The sequence below is a fragment of the Mesoplodon densirostris genome, chromosome 17 (genome assembly GCF_025265405.1).
Source record: "Mesoplodon densirostris isolate mMesDen1 chromosome 17, mMesDen1 primary haplotype, whole genome shotgun sequence".
Taxonomy (NCBI): Eukaryota; Metazoa; Chordata; class Mammalia; order Artiodactyla; family Ziphiidae; genus Mesoplodon; species Mesoplodon densirostris.
The window spans coordinates 15,602,853-15,617,708 of NC_082677.1; the positions used below are offsets into that span (position 1 = coordinate 15,602,853).

At 37.0% G+C, this 14,856-nt stretch overlaps 1 protein-coding gene and 1 pseudogene across 1 annotated transcript in view; one reads left to right on the forward strand and one right to left on the reverse strand.

The window, feature by feature from the left end:
- Window positions 1-14,401, reverse strand: part of LOC132477393 (phosphatidylinositol 3,4,5-trisphosphate 3-phosphatase TPTE2-like) — a 51,256-nt gene extending 36,855 nt beyond the window's left edge. Inside the window, exons 1-7 of the mRNA XM_060079760.1 lie at window positions 14,393-14,401; window positions 11,848-11,900; window positions 10,514-10,675; window positions 8,898-9,017; window positions 7,318-7,417; window positions 7,117-7,180; window positions 6,296-6,360 (exon numbers count right to left, since the gene is read on the reverse strand). Of these exons, the coding sequence (XP_059935743.1) occupies window positions 6,296-6,360; window positions 7,117-7,180; window positions 7,318-7,417; window positions 8,898-9,017; window positions 10,514-10,563 (399 nt within the window). The 5' untranslated portion in view covers window positions 10,564-10,675; window positions 11,848-11,900; window positions 14,393-14,401. The remainder of the gene's footprint in view (window positions 1-6,295; window positions 6,361-7,116; window positions 7,181-7,317; window positions 7,418-8,897; window positions 9,018-10,513; window positions 10,676-11,847; window positions 11,901-14,392) is intronic.
- On the forward strand, window positions 1,749-2,690 carry LOC132477770 (serine/threonine-protein phosphatase 4 regulatory subunit 2-like; annotated as a pseudogene).
- Window positions 14,402-14,856: the final 455 nt, after the last annotated feature.

The window sequence follows — 14,856 nt, forward strand, 5'->3', positions numbered from 1 at the left end:
CCCACAAAAGTTGGGATGACTACTCTGATTAGCCTCTACTCTAAATACACATTGTTTAAAGCTACCAGAGAAGGAAGTTAGGTGGTTAACAAGCTTTAAGAAAATTGTAATTTGTTCTAAAATTTGTATGGAACCACAAAAGATCCTGAATAGCCAATCTTCAGAAAGAAGAACAAAGCTGCAGTTATCATGCTCCCTGATTTTAAACTATATTATTGGTACAAAGCTGAAGTCATCAGAACAGTAGGGTACTGGCACAAAAACAAACACATAGATCAATGGAACAGAATTGAGGGCCTGGGGAAAAACCCACACATATATGGATAATTAATTTATGATAAAGGAGCAAAGAACATACAGAAAAGATCGTCTCTTTGATATATGGTGTTGGGAAAACTGGACAGCCACATGCAAAAGAATGAAACTATACCACTATGTCCCTCCATACACAAAAATTAACTCAAAAAGGATTAAAGACTTGAATGTAAGATGTGAGAACATAAAATTCCTAGAAGAAAACATAGCTGGTAATTTCACTGACATTGCTCTTAGTGATGTTTTTGTGGATCTGACTCCAAAGGCAAGGGAAACAAAAGCCAGTGTAAACAAATGGGACTACATCAAACTAAAAAGCTTCTGCACGGTGATAAACACCATGATCAAAACAAAAAGGCAACCTAGTGAATGGGTGAAAATATTTGCAATTTATATATCCAATAAGGGGTTAATATCCAAAATATATGAACTATACAACCTCAAAACAAAAAAACAACCCAATTAAAAAATGGGTAGAGGACCTGAATAGACAAATTTCCAAAGAAGACATACAGAGGGCCAATGGGCACAACAAAAAATCTTCAGCATCACTAATCATTAGGGAAAAATGCACATCGAAACCACAATAAGATATCACTTCATGCTTATTAGAAAGGCTATTATCAAAAGGGTAAGAAATAACAAATGTTGGAGAGGATGTGGAGAAAAGGGAACCCTCAAACACTGTTGGTGGGACTGTAAATTGGAGCAGCCACTATGGAAAACAGCATGGAGATGACCCCCAAAATTAAGACTAGAAATACCATATGATCCCAGCTATTCCACTTCTGGGTATTTAGCCAAAGAACACAAAAAAACACTATAATTCCAAAAGATATACGCACCCCTATATTCAAGGCAGCATTATTAACAACAGCCAAGATATGGAAACAACCCAAATGTCCACTGATGAATGAATAAAGATGTGATAAATACACGTGCATGCGCACGCGCACACACACACACACACACACACACACAAATGAATACTATTCAACCATGAAAGAATGAAGTCCTGTCATTTGCAACAACATGGATGGACCTTGAAAGTATTATGCTAAGTGAAACTGTCAGGCAGAGAAAGACAAACACCATACAATTTCACTCATATGTGAAATCTAAAAAAATAAAACAAATGAACAAACAAAAGCGAACAAAACCAAACCTAGATACAGAGAACAGATTACTGGTTACCAGAGGGGAAGGGGTTTGGGGTGTGGCTGAAATAGGTAGAGGGTCAACTGTATGGTGACAGACGGCAGCTAGACTTGTGCTGGTGATCACTTTGTAGTGTATACAGATGTTGAATTTTAATGCTGTACTCCTGCAACTTACACAATAAAAAAGAGAGAGAGAGAATGGGGTGGGGAGGGAGAGAGGGAGGAAGGGAGAGAACAAGGAAGGAAGGAAAGAAGGGAGGGAGGAAGGAAGGAATGGTTTTTGCCTCAGAGCACAGTGAGCAAAGAGTCTTTACAAACTTACAGCATGATGAGGACAAAAATCACAGTGACTCTGACATCTGGATCAGGAGCTCCTCAGTGAGCCATATAGAAAATAAACATCCAAATGAATATGGTCTGGGAGCTGAGGGACATGGGGTTAAAAAACTCAAGTTTGACAAAGAAGGTGAAGTCAGAGATGACCAAACAACTTCTAGTCACACTTCTTCAGTTATGACGGAAGAAACAGAAGAACCAGCTTCATCGAAGAAGAAAGACAAAGAGAAGAGGATGAAGAGGAAGAGTGTCTTGAACGACAGAAATGGGGCCTCCCTGGTGGCGCAGTGGTTGAGGGTCCGCCTGCCGATGCAGGGGACGCGGGTTCGTGCCCCGGTCTGGGAAGATTCCACATGCCACAGAGCAGCTGGGCCCATGAGCCACGGCCGCTGAGCCTGCGCGTCCGGAGCCTGTGCTCCGCAACGGGAGAGGCCACAACACTGAGAGGCCCACGTACCGCAAAAAAAAAAAAAAAAAAAAAAAAACAAAAAACAGAAATGATTCCAGAAAAAAAAAATTCAAGAGAAAGAATCTGATGATGCCTTAACTATAAATGAAGAGAATTCTATGGAAAAGAATCAAATAGAGGAATCTCATCTTGTCTCAGGATGAGACACATTTACATTCTGAAGACAGTGAAAACAGAGGCCCTGCAAGTAGGATTCCGACTGCCATGAAACAGAAGAACTAGGAGGCTCCAATTCCAGTAGAACTGGAGAGATTCTCTCAGAATCTTCCACAGAAAATGACTATAAAGCCACAGAAGTCACTGATGAACCGATGGAACAAGACTATTTAGAAATACTTACATGCAGTATTTCACACTCAGTTCTAGTTTTACACTGTATGAAATTTCTGTGTAATCAAATGGAACTTTAGTTTTGCACGAGAAGAAGGTTGTAAAATAAAGTACTTCATGGGATAAACCCTGAAAGAGTTGTTCTTGTAGGAGCTGTGAATATCAGCTCCTCTGGGTCCTGCTTACTAAACACTTTTTTGGGGGGACGGGGGAGGATCTGGTTAAATCAGTGGCTTGTGTATAGATTTTTTTTTATTTATTTTTTTATTTATTTATTTTTTTTTTTAATTTTTTTTTTTTGCTATAAGCGGGCCTCTCAGTGTTGTGGCCCCTCCCGTTGCAGAGCACAGGCTCCGTATGCGCAGGCTCAGCGGCCATGGCTCATGGGCCCAGCCGCTCCGCGGCATGTGGGATCTTCCCGGACCGGGGCACGAACCCGTGTCCCCTGCATCGGCAGGCAGACTCTCAACCACTGCGCCACCAGGGAAGCCCTAGATTTTTTTTTTTTTTAATTTAGAATTAAAGTTTTCAAACTGGAAGGTAATAATTACAATTCTTTTTTTTTTTTTTTTTTTTTTTTTTGGAGAGTATCATGCTTAGATTATACATATGTGAAAAGGCTTCTAGTCTTTTTCTAACGGCTCTGGCAGTGTTCATATTTTGGTCATAGTTTCAACATTTACCATATGAATTAAAGGGTTTCATGGTAGTTGTATTATTTATATTTATAAATATAAATTCCATATATGTTCATCTTTTACAGAAACAAGAAAAATTAAAAATTTGCTCCCTTAGAATAATATATGTATATTTACATGTAACATATTTTATAGTTATATATGTTATTTGATATAACATATGTAACATAATACATATCATATAATATAAAATAAAGTAATATAACATATATAACATTATATACAAATAATATATATAACAGATTTATATACTGTATAAATGATATATAAATTGTAATTTACATGTCATTCATACAAAATATAAATTATATAATATATAAATTATGAATTTATATAAGTTACATATCTATATACTTAAGTATTATATATTTATGATGTTAATATATTCATAATATATGCATACTTATATATTATTGTTATATAATTATATGATATGTAATATATAGTTATATACCTTATACATTATATAATTATATATAACATATTATATATAAATATAATATAGTATTATAAAGGGGAAAATGGTATATTTTCCTGTTTCTATGAGATGAGTTTATATTATAGATTTATAAATGGAATAATATATTGACATGTTATATAAGACATATACATAGAATTTATAATTTATACATGTAATTATATATTATTCTGTATAATATATATTATATATAAGTATACATGTATTATTCTAAGGGGGAAATGTTATGTTTTTCTGTTTCTATAAGAGATAAGATATATATGTAATATATATTTATAAATAGAATAATATATAGTTATACTATATAAAATTTATATGCAGTTATATATAACATGATATATATTACACTTACTATATACTAATTTTATATATTACACATTATATATTAATATATATTTAATATATACTATAATATACATTTTATTTAAATATACACTATTTTAAGAGGGAAATGTATTATATATTATATAATTACATGTACAACTATACATTATCTTACATATGCTCTATAGTATATATAATGTATATTACATATAATTATATACACATTATTCTGAGAGGGGCAATATTCTATTTTTCTGTTTCTGTAAGATATGCATTGGATAGTTTTTCTATTGGTAATGATCGAGTCCACATCTTTCAAGGCCGTTTCTTTCTCCTCTAAGTAATTAAAAATCTGGTCCTTGTGAAACCATGGACATTTTAAGTCTGTTGAAATATCAGGTTAAACACGTTCTGAGAGATCTGTTCAAACTCAAATTCTTTTGTATACTTTTGTGGTGCTTGAGAAAAAGACTTCACTATTGGTGAGAAAATGTGCTTTATCTTGGAAATTGTGTTCAAACATTAGCTTACTATTTTGTAGGATTGAATATGCTTAGGAAGCTGATGTGAGACCATCTCAGAAGAACTGGGCAGATTCACAGAACTTCTGCGTGCTTTTCTGAACATTTGTGAATACTACACATTTCTTTCTAACATATTCTAGAGTGTGCAAATGTCAATGGTATGAAACACAATTATACTGGAAAAATAAATTAATGATGAACTTGAGCTAAATGACTAAGGTCATGTTCACAGATTAAAGTCATGCAAGCTGTACAACTTCCTGTCAAAATTACTGGCTGCCAAATTTATACTTGTTTCTTCAGATGTACCTTTTGTTATTTAGAATTTTTAATTTTCTGTAAAGTAGACTTTTTAAAGTGTAATGTGTTTGCTGCCTTTGGGAAGCAATGTATAATTGTATAATTTCTGTAAGTAAACTGAATGCTTGAGCTTTCAATCAGTATTCTAGAAGCAATAAATATTATTTAGAAAGAACTACTGTACACCCAACAATATTAGATAAATCCCACAGAATTCATTTTAAGCATAAAAAGCTGGTTACAGAAGATGTAGTCTATGATTCCATTGATGTGAAATTCAAGAAAAAGTAGAACTAATCTGTTGTGACACAAGTGAGAAGAGTAATTACCTCCAGTGTGTTGGGGTATTGACTGAAAAAGAGCAAGAAATGTTCTATATTTTGATAGGGGTGTTGGCTGTATATCCACCTATATATAATTTTATCAAGATATACATGAGATTCGCACAATTTACAGTAATTTTTATGCCTCAAAGTATAATTATATATACACATACTTATATATAGACATACACACATATACATAATTAGTTTTACTGAGATAGAACAAATACTGTAAATTGCACTAATGTATACACACCCGCACACATATGCAAACTTCTTAAACAATGACTTTTAACTGGCATTTCATAGTAAGCATCACCTGATGTTTGAACTTTATTTAATCTACAGAACCTAAAGCAGTATGTAGCCACTGTAATTTAGGATCTCAATCTAAGAATACACATTTTAGTTCAAGAATTCTCAATCTTCTTCCCTATGACAGACCATGAAAAACAGCCACAATTCACCACAATTCCTGCCTTCCAGAGACGGCATCTGTTGTCCGCTTGAATCTGAACTGGGTTTGTAGTTTGCTTGTCCAATAGAATAAGGTAGAAGCCACATTATACTAGTTGAGAGCCAGGGCCTCTGCATTCTTTCGCTTGATGCTAGTGAGGTCCTTGCCACTGCCTTATGTGAACAAGCCTGAGCTAGCCTGTTACAGAATGAGACATCACTTGGAGCCATCCAGCAAGGCCATTTTAGACTAGCCAACCCTCAGATGCCCAGTTGCCGCCCATACATGCAGGAGTTAGCTCTGCTGAAATTAGTTAAGCGTGTCCCTGATCAGTTAAGCCCAACTCAAATTCACAAACCACATTATCACGAGCAAAGTACATGTTTGCTGTTATAAGTCATTTAAGTTTGCGGGTGATTCATCACACAGCGAAAGCTAATTGATAGCAATCCACGGTAATGTTTTACCTGAAAGAGTAAATTTTTAGGAGAACACTGTCATCTCTAGGCCAACATTATCTTACAATTCCACAGTCTAGGTTTACTGAGAAATGTGAGCATTTGTTAGATAAAAACTCTTACCTTAATGGGATTCCTATAGAAAGACTGCTTTCCAGAAGATGGGAATGACATGGCAATAATACGCTCTGGAAGTCAAAACAGTCACTATTAACAAATGTTATACATGGGAAACAATATATGAGAACTCGACTTACATATAATCAGACTGTTTTCATAGAAGAGAACTTTCAGGATTGAGAATGACAGGAAAAAAGCTAACTAACCCTCAGGATAATCAACTTTAATATCCAATACTGGATATTAAAGTATCCACTATTTGGACCATTACATTCAGTGTTCCCAAGTCTCAGCTGGTTCCAGCCTTATGCAACAGATTTGCGTTGACTTTAGTCTGGAGGGCCCCCTGTGGTGGAAATTTCTTTCTTATTTAAACACCAAAGAAAAATGAGCAATGTTGGGAACTTCTAGGATGCTTTCCAGTGTTCCCCTGACTCAGAAACCCGAGACCTACAAAGCAATGACTTCATCTCTAGCGTTCTAGGGAGAGAACAGGTCTCTCTGAAATCCTTGGGACCGAGGATAACTACTAGAACTCAATAGATTCTAAACCAAACAAATGGAGTCAGCTGAAAATCCATTTAACTTCCTATACTATAAGCAAGTAGCCCTGAATTGAGATGAAAATTAAGATTTTTCCATTGGCAGGGTTAAACTCCAAATATGTCACACTATCAGAGTGGCATATGTCTTCATGGATAAAAAATGCTTTGAAAGAACATGCCTCAGACAGGGAAAGAACAAAATTAGCATATAATTACCTACTCACACACAAGAAAAATGTGATGTTAATATAGGCAAATCAAGAGAGAAACTTCACAAACCGGTAACGTAAGTGAGGTCTAAGTCAAATCCATCCTTCTTGTATCGCCGTTTGTTTTCTGAAACCTGAGGGTTTAAAACAATCATTCATTTGTAAAACATAAATCAACATAAAAAAAAGAACAATATATAGATATCTACAACCCTTGCCAGTATTTCCTGAAGCATTTTTTCTGAATCATAAACATATTTTGCCCACTTACCCTCCTCCTGGTCAGCATTGCAAGATGTCTGTTTTGCTGAGCCAGATGAAGAGCTCTTGACAGAAGGATAAGTCGTAGAGGTAGTAAAACAATTCTCAATCTAACAATAAAAGATTCATTTTTGCTTTAGAAACAGAGGATCTTGTCAGTATGGACTAAGTTTAGAGCAGTGGCTCTTAACCAGGGGCAAAATTTGGCACACGACCCCCTGGCCCAAGCCTCCCACCCACCCCACCCACCCTGGGCATATTTGGCAATGTTCAGAGACATTTTTGGCTGTCACAACTGCCTGTGAGGGGCTGCTACTTGCATCTAGTGGTTAGAGGCCAGGGATGCTGCTCAGTACCGACGCACAGGACAGCTCCCTTACTAAAAATGTATCTGTCCAAAATACCAGTAGTGCTGGTGTTGAGAAACTCTGATTTAAAGAAAAAGTCATATGGTAGACTCTCAGAATTTGTGGGTTTAACTTCTGTGGTTTAAGACAAGCATTTTTCAGTCTTTTTCCCATCCAAACAGAATTCTTATTCCCCTCTGTTACTCCCATGCGTAACAGGGGTTCACTAGAGCTGTGAACACACATCAGGCAGATAGCAGATGAGTAACTTCCCAAGTGTGTCTCCTACCATCAGGAAGAAACACGATGGCAAAGAACTGATGGTCTGGGCTAGTGCTTCTCTAGCTTGAGTGTGCATACTGATTCAGTAGGTCTAGAGTGGGCCCTGAGGTGTTTGTCTTCTGGTATCTCTGACAAGCTCTTCCGTGATGCTGAGGTTGCCTGTCTGAAGACCATACTGGTTTGGGTTCTTTTCAAAAACTCCAAAAGCTTATCACATCAAGTTTTGTTGGGACCTGAGGGAAAGTCCTGAGAAGCTGGAGTGCAGGAAGTGCAAGCTATCTGACTAAGGAATAAGCCTAGTGAGCCACCCAACAGCTACATCCTAGAACACTTTTGCTCTTCTTTTTCTCACTGCCCCAGTAGAAAGAGGAGGAGAAAGAGAAAAGCCATCGGTGGCTCATACACGTTTTGCTTTGACCCCTAACAGTTCTAACTCTGCCTCAGCTTCCGTCATGTTAACTGTCCTGCAAACATTCCACCTCTGTGTTTCTACCCGTGTCACCTCGTTTTTCTCTTCCATTTCTGCCTTTTTAGAGAATCATCATTGGAGTCACTCAAATTTTTCATCAACTCAAACCAGTACTCTCTTGGTTATAGGAAAAACCCAGGAATTTCACGTGTAAGAAATGTGTGGTTGAAGCGCAAGTGGGAATTTAGTGGGAATTTCAAAAGGTAGAGAAGTTCAAGTTAGGTACAAGAGGCAAGTCCCCAGTTTCTTCTTTGGGGGCGTCATCTTCTTCACTCAACTAAGGTACTCAGTGTGGACACCCTTCACTGGTCCCTAAACACCACCATCCTTTAGTTTCCAGGTAGAAATTTAACTCAACGTTTCATTTTCAAGCAGCTTATTTAGCACAGAATTAGCACATTCAGAGTTTAAAAGATTACACAAAATGAAAGCCACAGAAAATACTTTTTAAGAAAGAAAAACTTTAAGAGAAGGGAAGCATATGTTTCTTACTTGGGGAAATTTTTAAGAAACTTGAAGTTGTAGAAAAAATAAGCAATATTGACCAGTAGAGAAACCACAATAATGGAAGCATCTAAGGAGTTCAACATATCGGAAAAATACCGTCGTACCCTGTAACAAAAAACAAAAAAGATATAAGTTTATGCTTCCCCAAAGAAGAGGTAGGGATATTTTAAAAGCACCCTTAAGATTTCCGGTTTGGGATTTCCCTGGTGGTCCAGTGGGTAAGACTCTGCGCTCCCAATGCAGGGAGCCCAGGTTAGATCCCTGGTCAGGGAACTAGATCCCATGTGCATGCCACAACTAAGAGTCCGCATGCTACAACTAAGAACCAGCGCAGCCAAAATAAATAAATATTTTTTAAAAAGGAATTCAGCGTTGATGAATGATTTAAAGTGCATTTACTAGACTAGATTAAGGAAAAAAAATATTCATACTCATTTTATACTTATATAGGACAAAAACATCAATATGGCAAGTAGAGCCATAAGTATAGTAAGAGATATAACCAAACCATTGAACAAGAGGCAAGCATTGCCTGGACACAGGGGGGAGAGAGAGATGGGATGGTGAGCAATGCTATCCGACAATGGAAGCTGAACATGTCACAGCCCTAGAGAAACGGGCTGTGAGAAGTGCATGAAAGGAGCTTGTGAGAGGTAGACGGGTCCACTACTTTGGCCTGCAAACTCATCACCTGGCTTTGCACCCACAGTGGAATCCCAGTGAGCTGGTGTGGCCTCCTCTGTGCAAAGCTGAACTTTCAGCCCTGGCACCTCCTCCTCAACACTAGCTCCTTCAGCCATGGGCACTGGGGCTCCAGGGAAATCTTCTAGGCCTGGGATAGCTCCTTTAGGCTCTGAGTAACCCGGGAGTGGGCAACTGTCCTCAGCTCAGAGGCACGAGGACAGAAATTCAGCCAGAAAGGAGACAAGCATGTTCCGAAATGCTCTGGATGAAGTGAGGCTGGGGACTTTAGTCCCTGACTCGCTCTCCCATAGAGCTTAACACAAGTTTTTGTTCATTTAGTTTTAAATGTCTCATTAAAAAAAATTTTTTTTGGCCGTGCAGCTTGCAGGATCCTAGTTTCCCGACCAGGGATCGAACCCATACCCCCTGCAGCGGAAGCATGGAGTCCTAACCACTGGACCGCCAGGGAAGTACCACAAATTTTTATTTTAACTGAGGTAGGGTTTGCTCATGATCTATTATCTAGTACTTAATATACTGTCAGCTTTTATTTACATTGAACTCAATAAAAATATCAATACTTATACTTCACATACACGTTCCTCTTAATAATGTGCATGTAGACATATTAGCTGCCTGGCCCCATTTTGCAAACCCTTTAAGCTGTACCTGTTGAAGGAACCATCTAGAATACATGGTTTGCAGACTAGAGTGCCAGTTGCAAGAGTAATATTAAAGCTCAGTCTGATAGAAATTGGGATTTGGATTGTTGTTTCTCTTGTGGAGGATGCCTTCAAGGAGAATTATTTTGATAAAGAGGGGCATATTTAGTTGGGTTGACCTGGTCATTACTTGAGATGCTTCTCATAGCAGTACAAAATAGCTCTCTGTGCTTTTAAAAAATTAATCAAACTTACCCTTCTATAGACACTCGAAGAAAAACGTCCATGAAAAAAAATAAACCCATAGCTAAAGAAACTGCACGATACTCCAAAGGAATATATATCGTGCTATCAGAGATAAGTATGTCTGTAATGATGAGGGACACATCCACAAAGGTCAGCAAAATTCCAAGTATTCTGCAACAAACAAATAAATAAACCGAATAAGGATAAAGTGGTTTTCACATCTATAGGTAGACTAACTTCAGCCCCATGATCTGATATCAAAATGTCATTATTTTGGGTTAAACCGTTCAGGGGTAGGGAGAACTGCTCTTAGAATCTCAACATAAATCACTCTGCTTTCACCCAATAGAAGCAGTTGTTAGGGAAAGAAATTTCCCACTAAACCACTTCATGATATCATGCCCTTTTATATTAAGACACATCAGACCAACACTCCAAGACAGAATAGGCAAACTACATTCAAATGACATGTTTCCACTTGTAAACTCTTCTTAAAATTTAAGAATTTTGAAGGGTCTTCTACCAATTTCCCACAATAAAGTAAACCTCATTCATCTTGATATTTTTAAAGAATTGAGTAATAAAAACCAAGTGAAAGCATGACTAACACAAGCCCTTAAAAGACTTCTTTAACCAGTAAGGCTTCTTATCAGTGAGATTATCAACAAATATAAGATTACATATCAATGGATGGTTCTGGCACAGTTCTGGGCACGTAAGAAGGAATTCAATTCAATGAATACACACATAATTGAACTCTAAAGTAACTCCTAAGCCTTTTTCCTATATATGCTAAACATATTCTCTAGAAGTTGATTGTACTATTTGTATAATCTATGAAGATAAATTAATCTTAAAGCACTTTTTCACAATTGCAATGCAAATTAAAACATTATCAATTTAAAAGGAAGCAAGTACATTGTGTGAATCTGTAACATAGTATGAAATCTTACTATCATGTAGAGAAGAAAGATCTAAGTAAAATGTTTCCAGAATTAAGGAGTAATTCTAGGTGAATAAGGTATTTACTAAAACACTTTCCTTATAACTATAGAATTTTGAAATGCATGTTTCATTATTTTTACTTTGACAGGTAGAAAAAAACATGTTAATATGTTGCTATTAGACTCCGTACATGCCATTTCTTTGCAATTCTTCATGTTCAGCTTCAATTAAAATTCCAAGATAAATTAGATTGCATTAAATCGGGCACAAAGGTTATTTAGCGACATACTGACAGTGGAAATGCTTTTTTTCCCCCTCCCAGATCCTCTGCCATTAAAAAATATTGATATTAAATGTAATACATACTTAATTACCTCCTTTTCTAGAGTCTCACATACCTGAAAGGGAAGGATGATACAATCAAGTACACAATTCTCTTAATCCTGCTGCTGCAATGAGAAGTAAAAATAAAATTTCAGAGCTTTCAAGTGTATCAGATTTTTCCTAACATATAGTATGAATTTAACCAACAAAGGCCTTTATAAATATAATTTTTAAAGTCTCCAGAAGTTGCCTAACAAAATGCTTTTTACTAATAACTGTAAAAATGTCACCTGATTCTTTTTTTTTCTTTCCTATGTAGAATATATGTGAAAAAAAACACTAAACTTTCCCTTGACTGTAAAGCTCTAATCCCAACTTAATGCTAAGATTAAGCTTGGGGTCATCAACTAAAGCAACAGAGCATGGAGACAGAAGGGAATGGTAGAAGAGATGTGTGTTCCAGCTCTCCCATGAGTGAGCTGTGGGATCCTGGGCAAGTCATCACACTATGGCCAGACCTGTTCTACAGCAATAGCATAAGGGACTTCAGGGAAGCTCTTGTCTTGCAATATTCATTTCTTGAAACAAGTCACCCCATGAATAAGACAGTTAAACATTAATGAGACTCAGAGCTGGGGTGGGAAGTGCACTTTGGGGGTGAGGAATGTTAGTAAGATACATTTCAAAGGGGAAACACACTGGAGGCTGGGCTCCTTCCGTTAGTAGGAGGAGGAGACGGTTTTAGAGCGCCAGCAGTTGTGCCTCATTTTACCCTAGGGCTGGAGACAAGGTAGTCATTGAGGAGCAATTTCTGGCCCTGCTGAAGCCTCCAACACGTGACCCAAATTCCACCCCAAGTGGGATTTAATCCCAAAGCAATGCTCACAGACTGTGCCCAAGACTGGAGAAGAGGGAGGATATATGCCCAATAGAACTGGGGCACTGCCCGATGCAACGGGCCACAGATGGATACTGTTGGGCTAAGCTGAGCTATAAGATCTCCCCACCCCCTCTAATTTCTCCCTGCTCCATCTGCACCCACTACCTCTGCCCAGGCCTAGCGAGAAAAGGTCGATGTGGATGGGGAACTGATTGGCCAAAAGAGGTGAACCTCCCCTGAGGTTGCCATTCTCTTAATACAAGCCCTTTCTGATCCCAGACAATCAGATCTCTGGGTAGCAAAGAAATGTTACAACAAATCACAACTTACTTGACAAAGTGAATTTACAGAACCATGCCTGACAGAATCATTGGGCCACAAAAGGATGGCTTGGGGTGGCTTTAGGCTCTACTATCACTTTCAGTGCCTCCCAAAACTACCCCACCCCAAGTAAATGTAGAATTGAGATTTAAAAAAAAAAAAAAAAAAAGAGTGTGCTATATAAATGCAGCTTCAAACAATGTGTGTGGAGTTTGCTGGCAAAGGACTGTAACTCAGTAATTATACATTTAGAAAAAGTGCTATTCATATTTGGGAGCAACACACATACACTCTCCAACACCCAGTGCAACCATGTAACGTTCCTAAAAATGATTACTCAGAGAAGTGCTTGAGCCAACTGAGCAAGGAATAAAAAATGAAGAAGGCAAGCATAAGGAAGATGCCTTATAGAGAAAAGGTGTCAAGAAATAAAATCATACAAATTCAGAACTAAGGCCAAATAATCATTGTTAATGTAGCACATGGAAATGTAAACAAATGATTCTAAAAGCCAAGATAAATAACAAAGTTCTCGATAATAGTATGGATTTAAATTTGCAGGGTTTTTCCACATTAATTTAGGTTTCTCAGAAGACAGAAGTAAAAGCATGTTGCATTTCTATCTTCCCAGGTACAAGTCCAGTTTTAAACTGGATATTGATGGAGAAACAAAGGTACAATTATGTTTTCTAAAAATAGGTTTATAACTTTCATATTATTAAAACTTGACTAAAAACAAATCAACTAATAGCATAATGTTAAAAAAATTAAAGAAAACATATCAAGGAAGTGTTTAATACAGAAAACAAAGTAAAATGATAGCAAATAACACCAAACATACCTGAAATGATAATAAATACCAACACATTGCTCTCGTATCGAATACTGACAAATACTTTTAGATAAGTTTAAAAACTAAATGCACTATATGCTGTATACAAGGACAAAAACTAAACTAAAATGATAGTTTCAAAATAGAGATGGACAAAGATATCAGATGCGAATGTTAAATCTCAAAACACGAAAAGTTGTAATATTAATATCAAAGTTGAATTCAAAGCAAAAATATTAACGATGACCAAGACTTATTTTATCCTGATAGAAGGTAGACTCTATAAGATACTATTAAGACCGTGTTGAACAGGGGTGGGATCTGCATTGGGGGCAGGTCCTATCTTTCCCACTGGACACTTATTTCTCTGCACAGATGGTGGAGGGAGGCATGTGGTCATACTCAAAGCATTAAAGGCACTGGGATGATTCTTTGGTTTTCCTACTCTCACTCCAGGGCTCTGGGTCCCCCCCCCCACCACCAAACTATCCACAACAGACAAGGCTATATTCCTAGATTAAACTCAGGTTGAAGAGAGCAGAGTCAGGCTTTAGATCTGAGTCCAACCTAAGTTAGCTCATTAGGATTTTTTACTGGGACTTAGAGAGGAGCCTCCAAAGTACCTAGGAGTGTCCTTTGCCCGGCTTGGTCCTCAGGGATATACTTCCCTTTGGAGTGGGGTGTTGGTAGCAAGGATAAGATCTGAATGTCCCTGGACAAACGCTATCCATTTACATATATATATATATGTGCTTTATGTGCTATATGTTTAAACAAACATATTTTAAAACTCTCTCTATATATAGTTTCTATTGTGCAGATAAAACATATTTAAAGCATTTCTATGAAATTTTAAAAGAAATTTATCCTACAAGAAGATAAAAAACTTTAATGGTACTCTAAAATATAAAAATTATTCAGACTACATTTTCTGACCACGATTTAATAAAACCAGTGAAGTGGGAGAGTACTATACAAGATATTTAATTGCATGTTATCACTACAGAAATTTTAAAGGTGCCACATATGACAACTTAGATTAAATGGAGA